The following is an 18,921-nucleotide window of genomic DNA, read 5'->3' as shown; positions in this document are numbered from 1 at the left end:
TGAGTCACTATGAGTCGGAATCGACGCGATAGCACTGGGTTTGGTTGTTTTTGTTTTTTTTGTTTTTTTTTTCTTGCAGTCATCATAGTAATAACTGATTCATGCAAGAATTTTCAATGAAAAATTTGAAGAACAGGATATTTACATAGTTTGAAAGTATCTGTCCCCAGATTACTTTTTACAAAGATAAATACAGTAACTTTAAAATGGAGAGAGACCTGGGGGACACCATTTTGACTAGGTGGACATCTCCGGATATGATGCACCTAGAATGTGTAACCTGACTCCAGCCATGAGAACACTTCAGACAGCCCAAATCGAGGGGTTTTATAGAATAGTTGTTTAAAAATGTCATGGTCATCAAAGGAAGAAAAGACTGAGGAACGGTTCCGGACTGAGGGAGACTAAAGAGACATGACACGTAAGTGAAATGTATGATCCTAAATTGGATCTTGCATCAGGTGAAAAAATTGAAGGGCATTATTGGGGTAATTGGTAGCATTTGGATATGGACTGACTATATTTCAGATAATAGTATTTATCAGTGTTATATTTTCTTAATTTGATAATTGTTTTGTGGTTGTGAAAAAGAACTTACTTCTTTTGAAAATGTACATGCGGAAATATTTAAGGTTAAAACCAAAAAAACCAAACCTGTTGCTGTCAAGTCAATTCCGACTCATAGCAACCCTGTAGGACAGAGTAGAACTGCCCCTGGAGCACCTGGTGGCTTCGAACTGCCAGATTTTTGGTTAGCAGCCGTAGCTCTTAAACACTACACCACCAGGCTTCCCCTTTAAGGTTTAAGGGGCATGATAATGTCTATAGGCAGCTGTCAAATGGGTCAGAAAAAATATACACACACACTGAGCAAGAATAGGGGAAATGTTAATTGATGAATCTGGATGAAGGTATACTGGAGATCTTGACACTTTTCTGGAGGTGTGAACTTATTTCAAAATAATTTTTCTTGAAACCTACTGTCTCAGAGGAATTACTAAATACTGTAATGAGTAGAGTGCTATTTTCATCATGAAAATCGTATACCCATAGAAAATAGTATAATGGGTTCAAAGTCTCTTAGGTGGCAGACCTGCCTTTTCATTTTTTTCTGCTTTCCCTTTGACTAGTTGTTAGAAGATGCCTGTTGAGAGTAGCTAGCGTCTCGTGGGTAGGCATTTTTTCAAATGAAGCTAAAACAGGATTTTAACATATATAGTTACTCTGCTTTTTCTCTAAGAAACAAAACTGTTGAAGAAAACAGTAAGTATATTGATAAGATTAAATCTTAAAAGATTAACAATACAGTATTCAGTTTCGAGCAGGAGTTAAAAGAAATATGAACTCTCCCAAGCCGATATTAAGTGCCAGTGACTTATTTAACTATTACAAGCTTTACTTGTCTAAATGTTTGTTTTCCTTTTTACCCTGAAGAAGCCTTATTCTGTCTCTTTTGTCTTTGTTCTAGGCCATTTCTTGTTTTGTGATGGCTCTGATCTATTCAGCAATGCTAATTTTAAAGGAAAGGTGTTAATTAACCTATTTTATTCCGTTACTATGTGAGCACTAATTGCTCTTAATTTCTCTTCCTTCCTGTTGCTCCCAACATACCCAAGGCTTTTAATTCCTGGTTGATGATTTCTCCATTGATAACCTGTCTTCTTAAAAACAGCGTATTATTTTTTACAAACATTTTAAAGCCATTGAATGAAGTTGATTACGTTTCAGTAAATTTACCCAGGTTCGTTTAGTTTGTTGTTGTTGTGTGCCGTCTAGTCAGTTTTAACTCATAGTGACCCTAAACGACAGAATAGAACTGCCCCACTGGGGTTTCCTAGGCCGTAACCCTAATCTTTACGGGAGCAGATCTCCAGGTCTTTTGGTTAGCAGCCGAAAGCTTAATCATTGCACCACCAGGGCTCCTCAGAGTAGTTTATGTAGCATAATTATTTCTCTTTCTAATTTCAGAGAGAAAAAGAATTAGTTAAACAAATGAACAGTCACCCGTTGTTGAGCCCACAGTGAAGGCAAATGAAATACTTGTTGATGCACACTATTTCTGAAGCAATGTATAATATTTGTCATATTTTAAAGATTAGTAAAATCCTTCATTTATATTATTTAATGTATTAAGTTGAACCTTAAGAAATCATCAGTATTAGTCTTCAACTTATAAAAATGGCAATTTTATTTCTTTATGCCTTTTTTTAAAAAATTATACTTTAGATGAAGGTTTACAGAACAAACTAGCTTCTCATTAAACAGCTAATACATACATTGTTTTATGACATTGGTTAACAACCCCATGACATGTCAGTACTCTCCCTTGGGTTCCCTATTACCAGCTTTCCTGTCCCCTCCTACCTTCTAGTCCTTGCCCCTGGGCTGGTATGCCCCTTTAGTCTCGTTTTGTCCTATGGGTCTGTCTAATCTTAGGATAAAAGGTAAACCTCTGGAGTGACTTCATTACTGAGCTAAAAGGGTGTCCGGGGGCCATACTCTCGGGGTTTCTCCAGTTTGTCAGGCCAGTAAATCTGGTATTTATTTTTTAGTTGGGATCTTGTTCTACATTTTTCTCCAGCTCTGTCCAGGACACTCTATTGGATCCCTGTCAAAGCAGTCAGTGGTGGTAGCCAGGCACCATCTAGTTGTACTGGACTCAGTCTGGTGGAGGCTGTGGTAGATGTGGCCCATTTGTCCTTTGGACTAATCTTTCCCTTGTGTATTTCATTTTCCTCATTCTCCCTTGCTCCTCAAGGGGTGAGACCAGTGGAGTGTCCTAGATGGCCGCTCACAGGCTTTTAAGACCCCAGATGCTACTTACCAAAGTAGAATGTAGAATATTGTCTTATAACCTATATTACATAAAAAATGGCAATTTTATGTAGTTTTAACCTAATTTGTGATTTTAGAGGCTCAAATTCTCTTAGAAATTTAATCACTTTAGAATTTACCTCTATAATACCTATCTTGTATATAAACAAATAAATGTTGAATGCATATCCCCTTAATCTGTGATTAGGTGAATTTTGAATGACACGGAAATGATTATGATGGCTAATGAAAAAAGCAAGGTACAGAATATGAATTGCTAGTGTGACTAAGCTATATTATAAAACTGGAAGGAAGTATGGAAACAGTAATGTTAATTCTTTTTTACACATTTTGAAGGTATAAGATACATCACATTTATAAATTTATGTAAGTTTGTTTTACGGAGGTATGATTTGCATATAGGAAAATTCTCTTAAGTGTACAGTTTGATGAGTTTTGATAAATGTGTACATGTTACTACCACCACAATCAAGATATAGAACATTTCTATCACGGTAAAGAGTGCTCGGCTGCTAACTGAAAGGTTGGAGGTTCATGTTTACTCAGAGACGCCTTGAAAGAAAGTCCTGGTGATCTACTTCTGAAAAATCAGGCGTTGAAACTTCTGTGGAACACCGTTCTCTTGACATCCATGGGCTGCCGTGATTCAGAGCTGACTCAACAGCAACGGGTTTTAAAGAGTTCCCTGGTGCCCCCTGTGGTCTTACCCCACCCTACTCCCAGCCTCTCAAACCTGTTGTCTTCAGGTCAGCTCTGACTCAAAGCAACCCTACAGGACAGAGGAGAGCCACTGGAATCTTTAGGGAAGTAAAGTGCCACATCTTTCTCCTGTGGAGCACCTGGTGGGTTCGAGCTGCTGACCTTTCACTTAACAGCTGAGTGCATAACCACTGCGCCACCGGGGCTCCTTTACTCTCAGCCTCTAGTGATCACTAATCTACCTTCTGCCACAATAGTTTTGCCTTTTCTAGACTTTCATATAAATAGAATATAGTTTTTTGTGTATGGCTTCTTTCATGTCATATAACCATGCTTTGTTTGTATCAGTGGTTTGTCCCTTTTTATTGCTAAATAGTATGCCATTTATGGCTGTATCACAATTTGTTGGTCCATTCACCAGGCTATGGACATTGGAGTCATTTCCAGGTTTGGGCTAGTATGAGTGAAACTGCTGTGAACATTTACATTCAGATCTTTGTGTGGACATGTTTTCATCTATTTTAAGTAAATCCGTAAGAGTAGGATTGTTAAATCCTGTGGTAAAGTAAATGTTTAACTTAATAGGAAGTTGCCAGACTCAGTCATAAAGAGAAACGAAGTCCTGGGACATGCTGCAACATGGATGGGTCTTGAAAACATTATGCTGAGTGAAATAAGTCAGTCACAAACTGGTAAATATTTTTATGATACTACTTAACATGAAATAGGCAAATGTATCCAGACCAAAGTTTATTAGTGATTATCAGGGGTGAGAGAGAGGGGAAAAGGGAAGGTCTTTGCTTAGGGGGCACTGTTGTTGTTAGCTGCTGTCGACTTGGTCCCTAACTCATGGCGACCCCATGCACAAAGGGATTGGGCCTTTGTGATTCGTAGGGGTTTGCATTAGCTGATTGTTTGGAAGTACATCGCCAGATCTTTCTTCTTAGTCTGTCTTAATCTGGAAGCTGCGCTGAAACCTGTTCGGCATCGTGGCAACATACAGGCCTCTGGTGACAAACAGGTAGTGGGTTTGCCTGAGGTGCATTGTCTGAGAATCAAACCCGGGTCTCCTGAGTGGAAGAAGAGAGTTCTGCCACTGAACCACCACTGCTCCCAGGGTGTTTTGTTAAGAACAGTGGAATAACTTGGAAACATATATATAGTAGTGATGAACTTTGCTGTGGCACTTAAGTTACTTAGGATCAGTTTGAGGCTTGTTTTTAAGCTTCATTAAGGCACATCTTAGAAGTCTAGCCTTTCTTCTTTGGCTAGTAGAACCACAAACTATTCCCAGCTCTGTCTGAGCTTCAGGAATTGTTTGGCCTACTGCTTTCCGAGGGCTCTTTCCTTAGACTCATGGAGTTACACCCCACACATGTGCAGATCATTATTCAGCCATATTTTCACAGAACCCCTCTTTTTTTTTCTCTGCAGATCCCCAGAGTTCTCTTTTTGTGCAGCTCATTCCTCTCTGCCATTTTGCTCTGCAAATTCTTGTTTCCTCAGCCTATCTCTGTCTCATCAGTTCACCAAAACTCCCGGCTCTGTTTGGGTTTCCCTCGCTACACGCAGTAAGCTTTGGCAGTCATAGGGCTGTCTGATTCCCTTTCTCAGCAATCATCGGCTTTCACTGCCAGTTGTCCAGTGTCTAAAAACCATTGTTGCATATATTTTGTCGAGTTTCCTAGCTGTTTATGGTGGTAGGACAATTCCTATAGTAGTTAGTCCTTGATGGGCCGAAGCAGAAGGCCCATATAAATTTGTATACTTGGCAAACTCTTTAGAATAATAGAAGGAAATAAATTCTGTCCTCTTACCTTTTAACTGATTCACTCCATCTTCTCCACACTTACTTTTCTGGATTTGTATGTAGTGTAGAACAAATGGAGCCCTGGTGGCACTGTGGTTAAGAACTCTGTGGAATCCATCAGCCACTCCTTGGAAACCCTGCGGGGCAGTTCTACACTGTTCTGTAGGGTTGCTATGAGTTGGAATTGACTTGACAGCGTTGGGTTTGGTATGGGAAAAATTGATATCATGGTCTGTTGAAATTCTAATGCAATATACATAAATTATTTGCAGGTGAGGACATCTAAAAAAATAGAGGTTCATGCTGGATCCTATAAGTTATCATTATGGTGTGAGGGATGTTTATGCATGTTTTTAAATTGACCGATTTCTGTTCTAGAGCTAAATAGCCTTTGTTCTGAATATTATAGGTGAGACCTATCTCTTTTTCCTTTTCTTCCACATACATACTGCCCTGAAGTATTGGAGACCTCTCAGTGCGTTTTTGTTTTTTTAAGTTGTTTTGAACTTGTATTCCACCTGGATCTGGTCTTTTAATACATTATATGCAATTTTTGTTGTTACTTACAACTTAAGTCAATGTTTGCTTGCTTTTGTTCTCATCTTTGTTCCTTGAGTATTGCTTAGTTTTAAAATGTAACTCTATAAGCAGTGTTTTGCTTGTCTGATTCCATCTTAGGTGGTATAGCTGTATGCTGGGGAAGAAATGCAGTCTGGCCCCTCTGAAGGAAGAGCTTCGCATACAAGGGGTAAGGCTTTGTCATTATTGTTCGGTGTATCTGTTTTTGATGGTAGTTTGAGTATAGAATTTCCCTTTGTATCCTGAAACTCTAAATATATGTGTGTGTGTGTAATTTTAGGGCTAGAAGAGACTTTTTATAGATTATTATAGAGTAGTAGAATGTCAGAGAGAAATCACAAGTCAGAAATTGTGGTGTCTTCCGTTGACCCCCACATCTAACTCCTTTATAGATGCAGAAACTAAGGCCAGATAAGTTAAGGGGCTTGTTCCGGGTCACACAGTTTTCAAAGAACAGCTAGCCATCCAAATGCAGCCTGAGTCCAGTGTGTTTGTCACCGTCGTGACAGTCCACACAAGTCCGGTCCCTCATTCATATTTTGAAAGGCAGGTAGCAAATAAGTCCTTCTATACCCTGTGCCCCCTCCAGTTTTATGGTGTTTTAGCATGATAAGATGACTTCTCAGGGAAAGGGGTCAGATGTGGTGTTCTGATTTCTAGTTTCCCTGACATTCTACTGATCCTGTTTTCCCCATATCCTTTCTCTGTTTATAATTGTAAAAACAACAAAGTGGTTACTTTCCCCCTCCTCAAATCTGATAGACAAAAGGGATACTACATAGCTATCTCTAACCAGCTTTGGATGACTCTCTGTCTTAATAAAGAAAAAAAGCCACTTGAATCACTTTACAAATCATTTTCTGAAGAGTTATGTTTTGGGTGTTTCATATTTGGTTGGACCTTTGAGCCAGGTGTAAATTCTCTCTAGTGTTTTATGGGAGGAAAAAAAAATACAGCTTTGTAGAAAGATAATTTATTCATTGACTATTAAGCAGCTATGCGTAGCTGCTTTTTGGATAGTAGTGTTTCTTAGCTGGTCACAAGCAGGACCAACACAAAATTCAATGTGAGGCCGCAGCTAGGAGCATATTGGTTAGAATAACTTCGGTTTGATGAGATGCTGTGTTTGTTGGTTTCAGGTTCCTAAAGTCACCTACACTGAGTTCTGTCAAGGTCGGACAATGAGATGGGCTTTAGCATGGAGTTTTTACGATGATGTAACAGTACCAGTAAGTAGAGACCTTGCTTGTGCTTCCCCAAATCATAAATGAACTAAATCCGTACTGGCCTGTTTGCCTGAAGTTGGCCCCAAATGCTTCTGATAAAATGGAAAGTGCTTGTAAACAAGACAGTTCTGGAAGGCTAGCTATAGTGACCATGGACCCTTTCTCTGTGGGTTTGTGGGGGATAGTGATTCTTGCTCAGCAAGCATAAATGAATTGGAAATGCATCTTTTAGAAATTAAAAATGCAGGTATAGAAACACCTTGGGGATATAACTATTCTGGTGGATGTTCCCTAAGAATTGAGGTTGAAGCCTGTTTCCTGTGTATTTTCTTTTGCCACTGCTGCTTTCCCAGAGTAGCTGCCTCCTGAGGTTCCCGGTGAATTTATAAGTTGCCATTTGGGGTTATGGACTTGCGATGTGTGAGACTTAGGGCTCAGTCTAGTGAAGGGTTATATTTTGACTTTACAATTAATGCTAGAATATTGATCCTTTTGAAGCTGAGCGATGGCTGGGTCATTAGCCTATTTTCTCTACTTTCTGTATGCTTGAACATTTTCTGGACTAAAAAGTTAAAGAAAAAAATGATTAGTGCTGAGCAGAGTCATTGTTCCACAAACTTCTCTTTGTCCTCTGTGCTGCTATATGTAAAGGAAAAATGCAGAAGAAAATGGGCCTGAGCTGGCCAGACTGAGCAGTTTTCTGGGCTGAGCTGAGAAGTGGTGATAGAGCAGCACAGGTTTGCATGTCTAACAAGTTCCCAGGTGATGCTAACGTTGCTGGTTAGGAACCAATTCTGAGAACCACTAATAGAGCAGAGCAGTGGTTCTCAAAATTGACTATACATAAGAATCACCAAGGGGTCTTGTTAAAATGTAGATTCTGATTCAGTATATCTGGGAGTGGAAACGCAAATTCTCCCCACGGATTCAAATCAGAATGAACCGGTTCAAAGCCCTGGCTCCCCCGTTTGCCTCACATGTTTTACAACTTCACAGTAGTGATTGACTTTCTGGGGCCTGGCGCCTCCAGCCTTAAGTTCACGCATACATTGCTTCGCATGTGTTCCTTCTTCTAGTAGTATTTAGGCCTAGTGACTTGTCCAGACCCTATGAGACAGTTCTACCCTGTCCTATAGAGTCACTCCACTATGGGTCAGAATCGACTTGACGGCAACAGGTTCAGTTTTTGTTTAGTACCTCGTCCAAGGGAGCCCTGGTGGTGTGATGATTAAGTGCACAGCTGCTAACCGAAAAGTCAGTGGTTCGAACCCACCAACTGCTCTTCAGGAGAAAGATGTGGCAGTCTGCTTCTGTAAAGATTTACAGCCTTGGAAACCCTGTGGGGCAGTTCTACTGTGTCCTGTAGGGTCACTATGAGTCAGAATCAACTTGATGGCAATGGGTTTTGTTTTTTTAGTACCTTGTCAAAAGGAGCCGTGGTGTTGCAGTGGTTAAGTGCTGAGCTGCTAACTGAAAGGTTAGTGGTTCAAACCCACCACAGCCACTCCTTGGGAGAAAGATGTGGCAGTCTGCTTCTGTAAAGATTACAGCCTTGAAAATCCCGTGGGGTGGCTCTAGTCTGTTCTGTAGCATTGCTACGAGTCAGAATCAACTCAACAGCAGTGGGTTTGGTTTTTTTGTTTGTTTGCTTAGTACCTTGTCCTTCAGGCTTCCGATCCTCAGTGAAAGTAGACTTGTTCTAGGTGCTCCTCTCCCAAGGTCTTAGTCAGTCTTGGTCTCTAATGACATCTTGAATGTTGCTGCATCTATGAGCCGGTCCTTGTTCTTGTAGTACAGAGGAGTAGCCATGTGCAGAAGCACAGGGGGACAATTTGCAGATGGTACCTTGTTTCTGAATACAGGAGCCTGTCTTTCCCCTACCCTTGATCTGTTGTGCCCAGTGCTGTGGGCTGAAATAAGTTACCCAGTCTTGTTTGACTGGTCTTTCCCCTGAAAGCCTCTCTATGATGGCTATAGGGAATCTGAATGTTGGTGTTGGGCATACTCACTGGTTAAAAAGATGGTTCTGTGATGATTGCATAACATGCTGAATGTAATTAGTGTCACTGAATTGTATACTTAAAAATGATTGAAATGGCAACTGTTTCGTTATATTGTACCACAGACACACAAAAAGGATGATTCCGCCTTTTGTTTCAGTATAATGTATTTTTATTGTATTTTAGGTGAGGGTTTACAGAGCAAATTAGTTTCTTATTAAACAATTACTACATATATTATTTTGTGCCATTGGTTAACCATCCCACGACATGTCAACACTCTCCCCTTCTCGACCTTGGGTTCCCCGTTACCAGCTTTCCTGTCCCCTCCTGCCTTCTAGTCCTTGCCCCTGGGCTGGTGTGCCCCTTGAGTCTTATTTTGTTTCATGGGCCCGTCTAATCTTTGGCTGAGGCTGAAAGGTGAACCTCAGGAGTGACTTCAGTACTGAGTTAAAACGGAGTCCAGGGGCCATAGTCTTGGGGGATGATTCTGCCTTTTTTCTTTTTTTACTTTCCTGAGAATTATTTTTTCTGTCACCTTCTAGAATACCAGGAACTTCACACCAAATGCTTATAGTCATTAATAATACCTTAAGTTCTCCCTGTGCAGGCACTAACAGCTGCAGGAGAGAGGAGTTGCACCTGTTTGAAATGTCTTCTGCTTAACCTGCTCCCATATTGTTGCCGCCGCAAGTGGAAGAACCGATAATGCGCACTGGCACTCCCCACTCTCGCTCTGAGACCAGAGCCATCCTTGCCTCTTGGATCTGTAGTCATTTCAGGTCCACATCTCAAAGGGGGCGATGTTTCTATGTTAGCAAAACTGACTTGTTTTGAAAAGGAACCCCCTAAGCCTCCCTTTCTTTCAGGGCCTCGTTTAGCCCTGTTCATAGTTTCCAACCACCCCCACCCCCCCCGCCCACAAAAAAAAAGGTCTCTTGCTAAGGGCCTCAGATTTCTCCCATGCTAGAGTCCTCATCCCTTTCCATCGCTAGGCCAGCCCCAAGCTGTTAGTAATGCATTCCCAGGTGTTTCATTAGGTGCACTTAAACTGCTACAGGGAAAATGGCAATTTCTGATTTGTAGTAACCCAGCAACAGTTTCTTAGCACTGGTACCCTTGATCAGCAACTGCTTTCCCTGGGGGTAGTCCCAGGCAGCTTGTGAGATTTTTCATTTGGTTCTCTTTCCGTCTAGGTAGACCTTTTCCCAGCCCCTGCTTTGACTTACCTCTCTTACTCCCTGGGGCGCAGTGAGGGAGGAATCTGCTTTAGAAGAGCAGAGGAAGCCAAGGAATAGAGCTAGTTAAGCAGCAATATTGACCTACTTCCCCACCGCACCCCCACTCCTGCCTTTTTAGGGTAAATGTGCAAGTTACTATGGCAACTTCCGTTTTCACTTATCTCAGGCCTCCTGACTCGTTTCTGTTGGCGCTGAATGCTGAAAAATTCTAATTCACTGCTGATTGAAGTGCCTACACTAAGTCCATTGCTCTTGCCTGGATTTATTTTAGCAACAAAAAGACAGGTCTTAGTGTTGATAGAATTTTTGTACTTTTCATTTCTGGCTGATGACGAGTATCAGGAAGCATATTTCAATGACTGTTCTCTACAGAACTCTCCGGCAAGCCACTTAGAATGCCTCTTTGTCCCAGCTTCTCCTCTAATTGCCCAAGGTGTTATTTTAGCTTTGCTTTGCTTTCAGGAAGTTCAACACTTGTTAAAAGAGAAAGGGAAGAAAACATGGCTCTAGTAAGTTATACACTTTTGCTGTGGGCATTGTCCAGAAACTCTGGTTTTAAGAGATTATGCCCCTGTGTTTGAGACATTTCCTTTCAGCCTGAGACTTTCCTGTCTAGGGAGTAGTAATAACTAGAAATTGCTTTGGGATATGTGGTGTCTGGAAAGTAAGGCAATGTCATTTTATTGGTAGTTAGATGTTCCAAAAATTCGCAGAGAAACACATTCAAGGAGGCAAGGCTATTGTGGGCTTTTAGAGAGCAGACAGAGGGGAGGGTCAGAGTAATTAGGTAAAGTTATTAGTGCCAGAGCTGGGGTCTCCTGACAGTGCTCTACTTAAAACCCCGTAGGTTTTCAGACTAGTTCCAGATAGATTAGGAATTCCGTGTAGATGCCCCCAGGAGTTGATAGTGGGGCAGACGTCAGATTGGTACCCCAGGCTTCACCCCCATTTTAACTAGAGCAGACCTGCTTTTATAAATTGTATGTATTGATTTTATTTGCCGAAGGTGTTCTGCTGTTAAGAAATGGTTTGAAAACCAATAGTATACCAAGCTGTGTACATCACGCTGCAAAACAGATGTGATGGTTACGGGACTGAGCTCGTGAGCCAAGTCAAAGCTAAGGACCCTCTTCTTAGTTATTTTTCTTGTTAAGTATGATCTTCATTGTGATAATATCAAAGATAAAAATGATACCCTTTTCCATCCCTTAAGAAGCTTAATTTTATGTGGGTGGGGGGGAGACCATATCAAATAAAACAATTTATACAAAATTGTGTATGGGTAAGTGCTGAAATGAATAATAAGGACAAGAGTGGTTGGGAGTTTAGGAAAGGGAAGCCCTGGAGATAATCTTACTGTTGTTTGAATGCTTCACACCATTATCTCATTTTATTTAAACCTGACAGCAATCAGATGAAGTAGGATGTTACGCCTGTTTTATAGATGAGGAAACTGGAGGCTCAGGAGAGTCAGGTTGGAACCCAGATCGGCCGGTTTCACAGCCTAGACTCCAAATCTCTGGGATTCTCTGCTCCCCTCAACCTACTGATGCAAGCCCTCATTCTCTTGCTTATGGGCCATCCCAGCAGCCTCTCATCAGGAGTCACTTGAATTCATCACAGGTTCACCATTCTCAAAAATTCCTGAACGTCTGCTCATTGCCAATGAGATGAGGTTTGGTTACTCATTTGGCTCCCTTGGCTTCCCATATATGTCCTTGACTTTCCTTTCCATCCTGATCACTCCCTGTTTTCCTGTCTACTCTGTCTTTCACCATAGTAGCCTCTCATGATGGTTTTACTCATGCCCCATTCTTTGCCTGGTCCTTCCCTCTGACTTCCCTCCACTGCGACTCAGCTCAACGTCAACTTCTCTGTAAAGGCTTTAACCATTCAACCCATAGAAATTTCTCCCTTCTCTGGACTTGTTGCAGTTATTTCTTTTAGTCATTGGTACTCTGCATAAACTTCCTTGTGACATACTTTGTATTGGTATTTTGTTTAACCCTGGCACACCAAAACGCTATTGCATGGCATACAGAAACGCTCTTTGGTGAGCTGCCTTCTATCTAGCTTTATGTTGAGCATCTTATTTAACTTTTGTAGGCTTCAGTTTCCTCATCTGTACAATGGAGGATGATAATAGTCCCTATCATTAGGGTTATTTCGTTTTGCTTTTTATTTTTTAAGGATTGTTTTTTATTTTGTTGTGACTTAATTTTTTTTGTAAAAAAAATTAAAAAAGGGTATGAACAGAAGTCTAGCCTCTTCTGTCTCTTCCACCCTAATCCCTCACTTCCCAATGGTTTACTATTTAAACAGTTTTATGGTTTATCCTGCCACTGTTTTGTTTTTTAATGTAAGGAAATACGCATATGAAGTTACAACCTCTTCTTAGGTAAATGGCGTTCTGCATAAACTTTTTTTCCCCTTGCATTTTTTTTTTTTTTCCTTTAAATTATTTTTACATATGTCCTGGGATGATTTCAGGGCATTTTAAAAGAAATGTCAGATTAAAATAACAGAAGAGATAGATGTTCACAAGGCTGTTACTGGAAGCTATACCCTTGGACAATGAACTGTTTTAGTCTGCTTCATGGCAGCAGAGCACATTTGAATAAGGCACTCTTGGTAAGCTATTCTGATGTCCTTCCCAGCACACCACCTGTCCGTGTTCTTGGCAGGTTTCAGTGTGGGCCCCTGGGCACTTTATCCAAATAATGATCGCCTGTGGAGGACCTGGGCCAGTAGACCTTAAGAGGGTGGCAGAGCAGCGGAAACCTGAGGGCCATGGCTGAGCATCCCTCCCCACTCAGGGCCAGCCTCCCACTTCTAGAAGCGGCTTTGTCAAAACAAGGAGGCAGTGGCTTCACTCAGCAAGTCTCTAGCCAAATGTCTCTCCTTTTTTCTTGCGTATGCTAAAAAAAAAAAAAAAAATGCTAGGAGCGGCTTAATGATTTCATGCTGTTTGTGGCTTCACTGGAGTTTTTGCCTTAGCTATTTTATAGTTAACATCAGAGCTTTGGCAGTTTAGCAGATGCTGTACTCTGGCTTGTGTTAAAACCAAAAACCAAACTCATTGCTGCTGAGTTGAATCTGACTCACAGCGACCCTATAGGACAGAGTAGAACTGCCCCATAGGGCTTCCAGGGAGCGCCTGGTAGATTCAAACTGCCGACCTTTTGGTTAGCAGCCATAGCTCTTAACCACTACTCCACCAGGGTTTCCGGCTTGTGTTAAGTTACACCTTATTTAAAGTCTCTTGACTGCTTGTGCTATGAAATCTAGAAATTAAAGTAAAAGTGGGAATTTAAGGAATTTGTAGACAGCCGTGCTAGTATAAATTCAAACTATGGGTTGGTGATTTCAAGCCATGCAGTTCCGTATAGAAAGGAACACAGTGCCCCAGGGTCCTTGAATTATGCAATAAATCATTGTACAGGCCTGCTTTGAGCAAAGCATATAGAAGAAGATATTCAGCAATTGGAGGAGTGGTATTCTGATGGCCAGAAGAGAGGCCACATGTTATGGTGGAAAGAACTTGGGTTCAGGGTTCAAATTCTGACTCTTTAGTGACTGTTTTAAAATTTAAGAACTATTTTTTGCCCAATCTGTAGTTTCAATCTAATGTGTTCTAAACAGTGCAAAAAATAAAGCTTGAAGCTCTTTCCCCTACTGATTGTCATTCCTTGAATCTTTACAATTCAAGAAGCCCTGGTGACGCAGTGGTTAAGAGCTCGGCTGCTAACCCAAAGGTCTGCAGTTTGAATCCAACAGCCACTCTTTGGAAATCCTGTGGGGCAGTTCTGCTCTGTCCTATAGGGTCGCTATAAGTCGGAATCGACTCCATGGCAATCAGTTTGCAATTTCAAAGATAAAAGATAAAAAACCTATATCCCCACAGACTTCTTCACCTTGTCATTTCAGCCAGACAGACTAGGGTGTCTTCTAATTGAAACCACTTGTAAATTCACCTTCTGGTTCTTTGCATTTAACTGAATTACTCACTGTAAATGTTTTTTTTTTTAAACTTTAAAATGTGAATTTGTTAAAAATCTTGTTAAATTTTTTTTGTGCTTAAAGTGAAAGTTTACAAATCGAGGCAGCCTCTCATACAAAAATTTATATACACCTTGCTATATACTCCTGATTGCTCTCCCCCTAATGAGACAGACAGCTCCTCCCCCATGTTCACTGCAGCTCCTGGTAGGTTGAGACCAGTTTATGCATCTTAGATGGCCACTTGCTAGCGTTTAAGACCCCAGAAGCCACTCTCCAAAGTGGGATGCAGAATGTTTTAATAGATTTTATTATGCCAATTGACTTAGATGTCCCCTGAAACCCTGGTCCCCAAACCCCTGCCCCTGCTATGCTGTCCTTTGAACTGTTCAGTTTATTCAGGAAACTTTTTTGCTTTTTGTTTAGTCCAGTTGTGCTGACCTCACCTGCATTGTGTTGTCTTTCCCTTCACCTAAAATAATTCTTATCTACTATCTAATTAGTGAAAACCCCGCCCCCCCATAACCATCAAAGAATATTTTCTTCTCTGTTTAAACTGTTTGTCCAGTTATTATAATAGTGGTCTTATACAATATTTGTCCTTTTGCAGCTATCTGATTTCACTCAGCATAATGCCTTCCAGATTCCTCCATGGTATGAAATGTTTGGCGGATTCCTCACTGTTCTTTATCGATGCGTAGTATTCCGTTGTGTGAATATACCGTAATTTATTTACCCATTCATCCATTGATGGGCACCTTGGTTGCTTCCATCTTTTTGCTATTGTAAACAGTGCTGCAGTGAACATGGGTGTGCATATATCTGTTTGTGTAAAGGCTCTTAATTCTCCAGGATATATTCCAAGGAGTGGGATTGCTGGATCGTGTGGTAATTCTATTTCTAGTTTTTTAAGGAAGCGCCAAAATGGTTGTACCATTTTGCATTCCCACTAACAATGTATAAGTGTTCCAGTCTTTCCACAACCTCTCCAACATTTATTATTTTGTGTTTTTTTGGCTTAATGCCAGCCCTGTTGGCGTGAGATGGAATCTCATTGTAGTTTTGATTTGCATTTCTCTAATGGCTAATGATGGTGAGCATTTCCTCATGTATCTATTAGCTACCTGAATGTCTTCTTTAGTGAAGTGCTTGTTCATATCCTTTGCCCATTTTTTAATTGGGTTATTTGTCTTTTTGTAGTTGAGTTTTTGCAGTATCATGTAGATTTTAGAGATCAGACGCTGATGGGAAATGTCATGGCTATAAACTTTTTCCCAGTCTGTAGGTAGCCTTTTTACTCTTTTGGTGAAGTCTTTGGATGAGCATAGGTGTTTGATTTTTAGGCGCTCCCAGTTATCTAGTTTTTCTTCTGCATTGTTAGTAATGTTTTGTATACTGTTTATGCTGTGTTAGGGCTTCTAGTGTTGTCCCTATTTTTTCTTCCATGATCTTTATTGTTTTAGATTTTATATTTAGGTCTTTGGTCCATAAAGTGTGAAATTATTTATGTATACCTTGCCTGTTAAACTGGACTGGGACAGTTTAGGACAGTTTGAGTGTAACACCCTTCACTTAAAATATTTGTGATTTGGGGTCACAGCATATTAGCAAAAGAAGGTGATTTTAATTGGAGAAAAACAGATGGGTTCTGTTTATTAGTGTTTATGACAGGGTGTAAAATTACCTAATACCAGGGACATGTGAGGTTGAATGTAACCATTTCTTAAAACTTAATCTTGTATTTTACTGTGGCCCTGCCTACTAAGAATTTTCACGACAAGCAAAAGTGGGAGAGGGGTGATTGCTTTGCTATAAGCAGTAGTTAAGGTTTGTCATTTAAAAACCTCGCTTGAGAATTTTTAAAATATAAATTGTTATCTGTCTCTTGAGTGACCAGTTTCTATAGTAGAGTAAAATCCAATTTAAAATAATCCTGAGTATATGTATATGTGTACGTATTAAAGCATTCATTAGAAACCCTCAGCACGTCAGATTTGTTGATTGTCTACTGTATGTGGAAAACCAAAGCCAGGATGCTGAGTGAAGGAACCATGTTTGAGATGGTGAAGTTCTCCTTTTAGTCCTGGGAGAACAGGGTAATAAATTACTTCTTTGGTTGTTTCTGATTCTCTCAGAACTAGAAATTCAGATCCCTGATAGAGCTCCTGTGAGGTTTGGTGAGGGTGCATGTCCTCTAATTTTGAAATAATGAGTTCATTCTAGTGGAGAAAGAGTATTGAAGGCCAGCCCTAGGGTGACAAGTGAGAAACACAGTAATACCTTTACTGGTTGCAATTTATGAACACAAATGACTACCACCTCTGTCAAAAGAGATATGAGCTGCTGTCCTTGATGACCTTTGGTGTGCTGGGTGGACTGTCAGGGATGGCCCTGTCATGATGAGCTTTCCATGGTAACAGCCTTGGATGTTGAGAAGTGAAATGGAGAACCTGATTATTGTCCCCTTTTTTACACACACATACACCAACACCCACACATCCCACCAGCACCACCATCTTCCCATCACCCCACCTTAATAATGATATTTTAGCTCCTTAGCACAAAGTGTCAAAACGTCTGTGAGGCTCCCAGTAAACTGTTTCTCATGCTGCATGATTGAGCAATAGCAATACTACTGTCTTCATGTCAATATAAAGCTGTCTGATCATGCCCGAACCATTTGTTGAACAAGTTCAGGCTCAGGCAGACTTAGAGTCCACTATTTATTTCTTAAGAGTAGGTTCTTACTCAGACACGCCCTTTGCTTTTGGTCCTTTTCTTCTAAGTTTTTCTTTCTAGCATTCTTTAATTTCCATTTTTTAATTAGTTAATTTCTGGTACAAAGAGAAAATGTGGATTGTTTCTTGGAAGTATCATTTCGGATGATACTTAAAAGTATTCTAGGGTAGAACAAACTGGCTATTTTGTTGTCTATGTATGGAGTGTGGGGTTGCCGTTTAACTCTTAAAAGGCCTTACCTAGTAATTGGACCTTAAGGTGTGTACATGTGCTCTAACAGTGTTTCCAGGTAGAGTTAGCAGCTACAGAGTCAGCGGGGATTCCTTTTTGCAGGAACTCATTGCTTTTGAGTCAATTCCGACTCATAGTGACCCTGTAGGACAGAGTAGAACTGCCCCCATAGGGTTTCCAAGGCTGTAATCTTTATGGAAGTAGACCGCCACATCTTTTTCCCCTGGAGCCACTGGTGGGTTTGAACTGCTGACCTTTTGATTAGCAGCCGAGTGCTTAACCACTGCACTGCCAGGGCTCCTTTTTTGCAGGAAAAGATCTTCAACACTAATTAGGTTTTACTCTTTTTGAGCCTTTCTCCTTACTGGCTTCATCTGTTCATTTTGATCCTGACCTTAGAAATGTCTTTAATTTTTTTTAAGTTTTGATAAGTTTTGTCAACAAATACAAGTCTGTCTCTTTAAAGTGTCCATAATATATCTAGTCATGGCTAAGAGTCATTTTTTTTAAATACCATTTAGAAAGTTTTCACTTTAAAGAAATTTTAAATACAGTGATGTCATTTGGTTTTTAAAATGGAGCTTGAGTCCCTCTAGTGGATAGGGTGTAATTTGCCTTCCAAGCTTCCAAGCTTGAGATAGAAAAAGAGACGAGTCTTGATTTATGTGGAACTGCTTTCAAATCCAGTGTTTTCATCAGTACTGGTATGCCTCTCTCCCCTGCTGAGCTGCAGTCCTTAGTTAGCCACTGGCTTGGTGCCAGCATTAACAAGGATTTAGCCATCCTCCTCTTCAGCCCATGTGATCTTATTGGCCCCAGTCATTCCTAGCTTATGATCTCACAAGCTGTGGTTCACTGGCTGCTTTATTTCAAGCCTCAGCAAGTACAAATTCAAACTACCAGTTGGCAATTTCAAACCATGTAGTTCTCTATAGAAGAGAACACAATACCCCCGGGTCCTCGAGTTGCTATGCAATAAATCAGTGTACAGGCCTGCTTTGAGGGAAACAGGTAGAATAGGATATTTAGCAGTTGGAGAACTGGTATACTGATAGCCAGAACAATGGCAGCGTGTTATGGTGGAAAGAACTTGGGTTTGGGGTTCAAATTCTAACTCTGGGTAGCTACCAGCTATGTGACCTTGAGCAAGTTAGTCTTAGTTTTCTCATCTGTAAAATGGAGAGATGGAAAACCTACCTTGCAGGTTTGTTTTAGGTATTAGAGAGAACACGAGCAAAGGCCTTTGCATTTTGAGGGCTCTTTTTTTTTTTTTTATGATTGGTAGCAATCATGTCATGGAAATGTCCCTGAGTCCATTATAATGCATGAGATTTAATTATTTGTATCACTCTCCTCTCTTTTACCATGCTTCTTTTTCTTTCAGTCGCCACCAAATAAACGAAGAAAATTGGAGAAGCCCAGAAAACCCATCACATTTGTAGTGTTGGCATCTGTGATGAAGGAACTGTCCCTCAAAGCGTCGTCTTTGGGCTCGGAGACAGTAGAAGGCATAGTAGTTGTGACGACCTGGATTGAAAAAATTCTCACTGATCTGAAGGTAC

The 18,921-nt window shown here is 40.6% G+C and overlaps 1 protein-coding gene across 2 annotated transcripts in view; it reads left to right on the top strand.

Annotated features, from left to right (window-relative positions):
* METTL16 (methyltransferase 16, RNA N6-adenosine) overlaps positions 1 to 18,921 on the top strand; it is a 74,199-nt gene that overhangs the window by 51,061 nt on the left and 4,217 nt on the right. For both annotated transcript variants that reach the window (XM_003416986.4, XM_064271554.1), the window contains exons 7-9: positions 6,023 to 6,092; positions 7,063 to 7,152; positions 18,744 to 18,917. In XM_003416986.4, coding sequence (XP_003417034.1) covers positions 6,023 to 6,092; positions 7,063 to 7,152; positions 18,744 to 18,917 — 334 coding nt within the window. The remainder of the gene's footprint in view (positions 1 to 6,022; positions 6,093 to 7,062; positions 7,153 to 18,743; positions 18,918 to 18,921) is intronic.

Source organism: Loxodonta africana, chromosome 18, assembly GCF_030014295.1.
Source record: "Loxodonta africana isolate mLoxAfr1 chromosome 18, mLoxAfr1.hap2, whole genome shotgun sequence".
NCBI lineage: Eukaryota > Metazoa > Chordata > Mammalia > Proboscidea > Elephantidae > Loxodonta > Loxodonta africana.
This window is presented reverse-complemented; position numbering and strand designations above follow the sequence as displayed.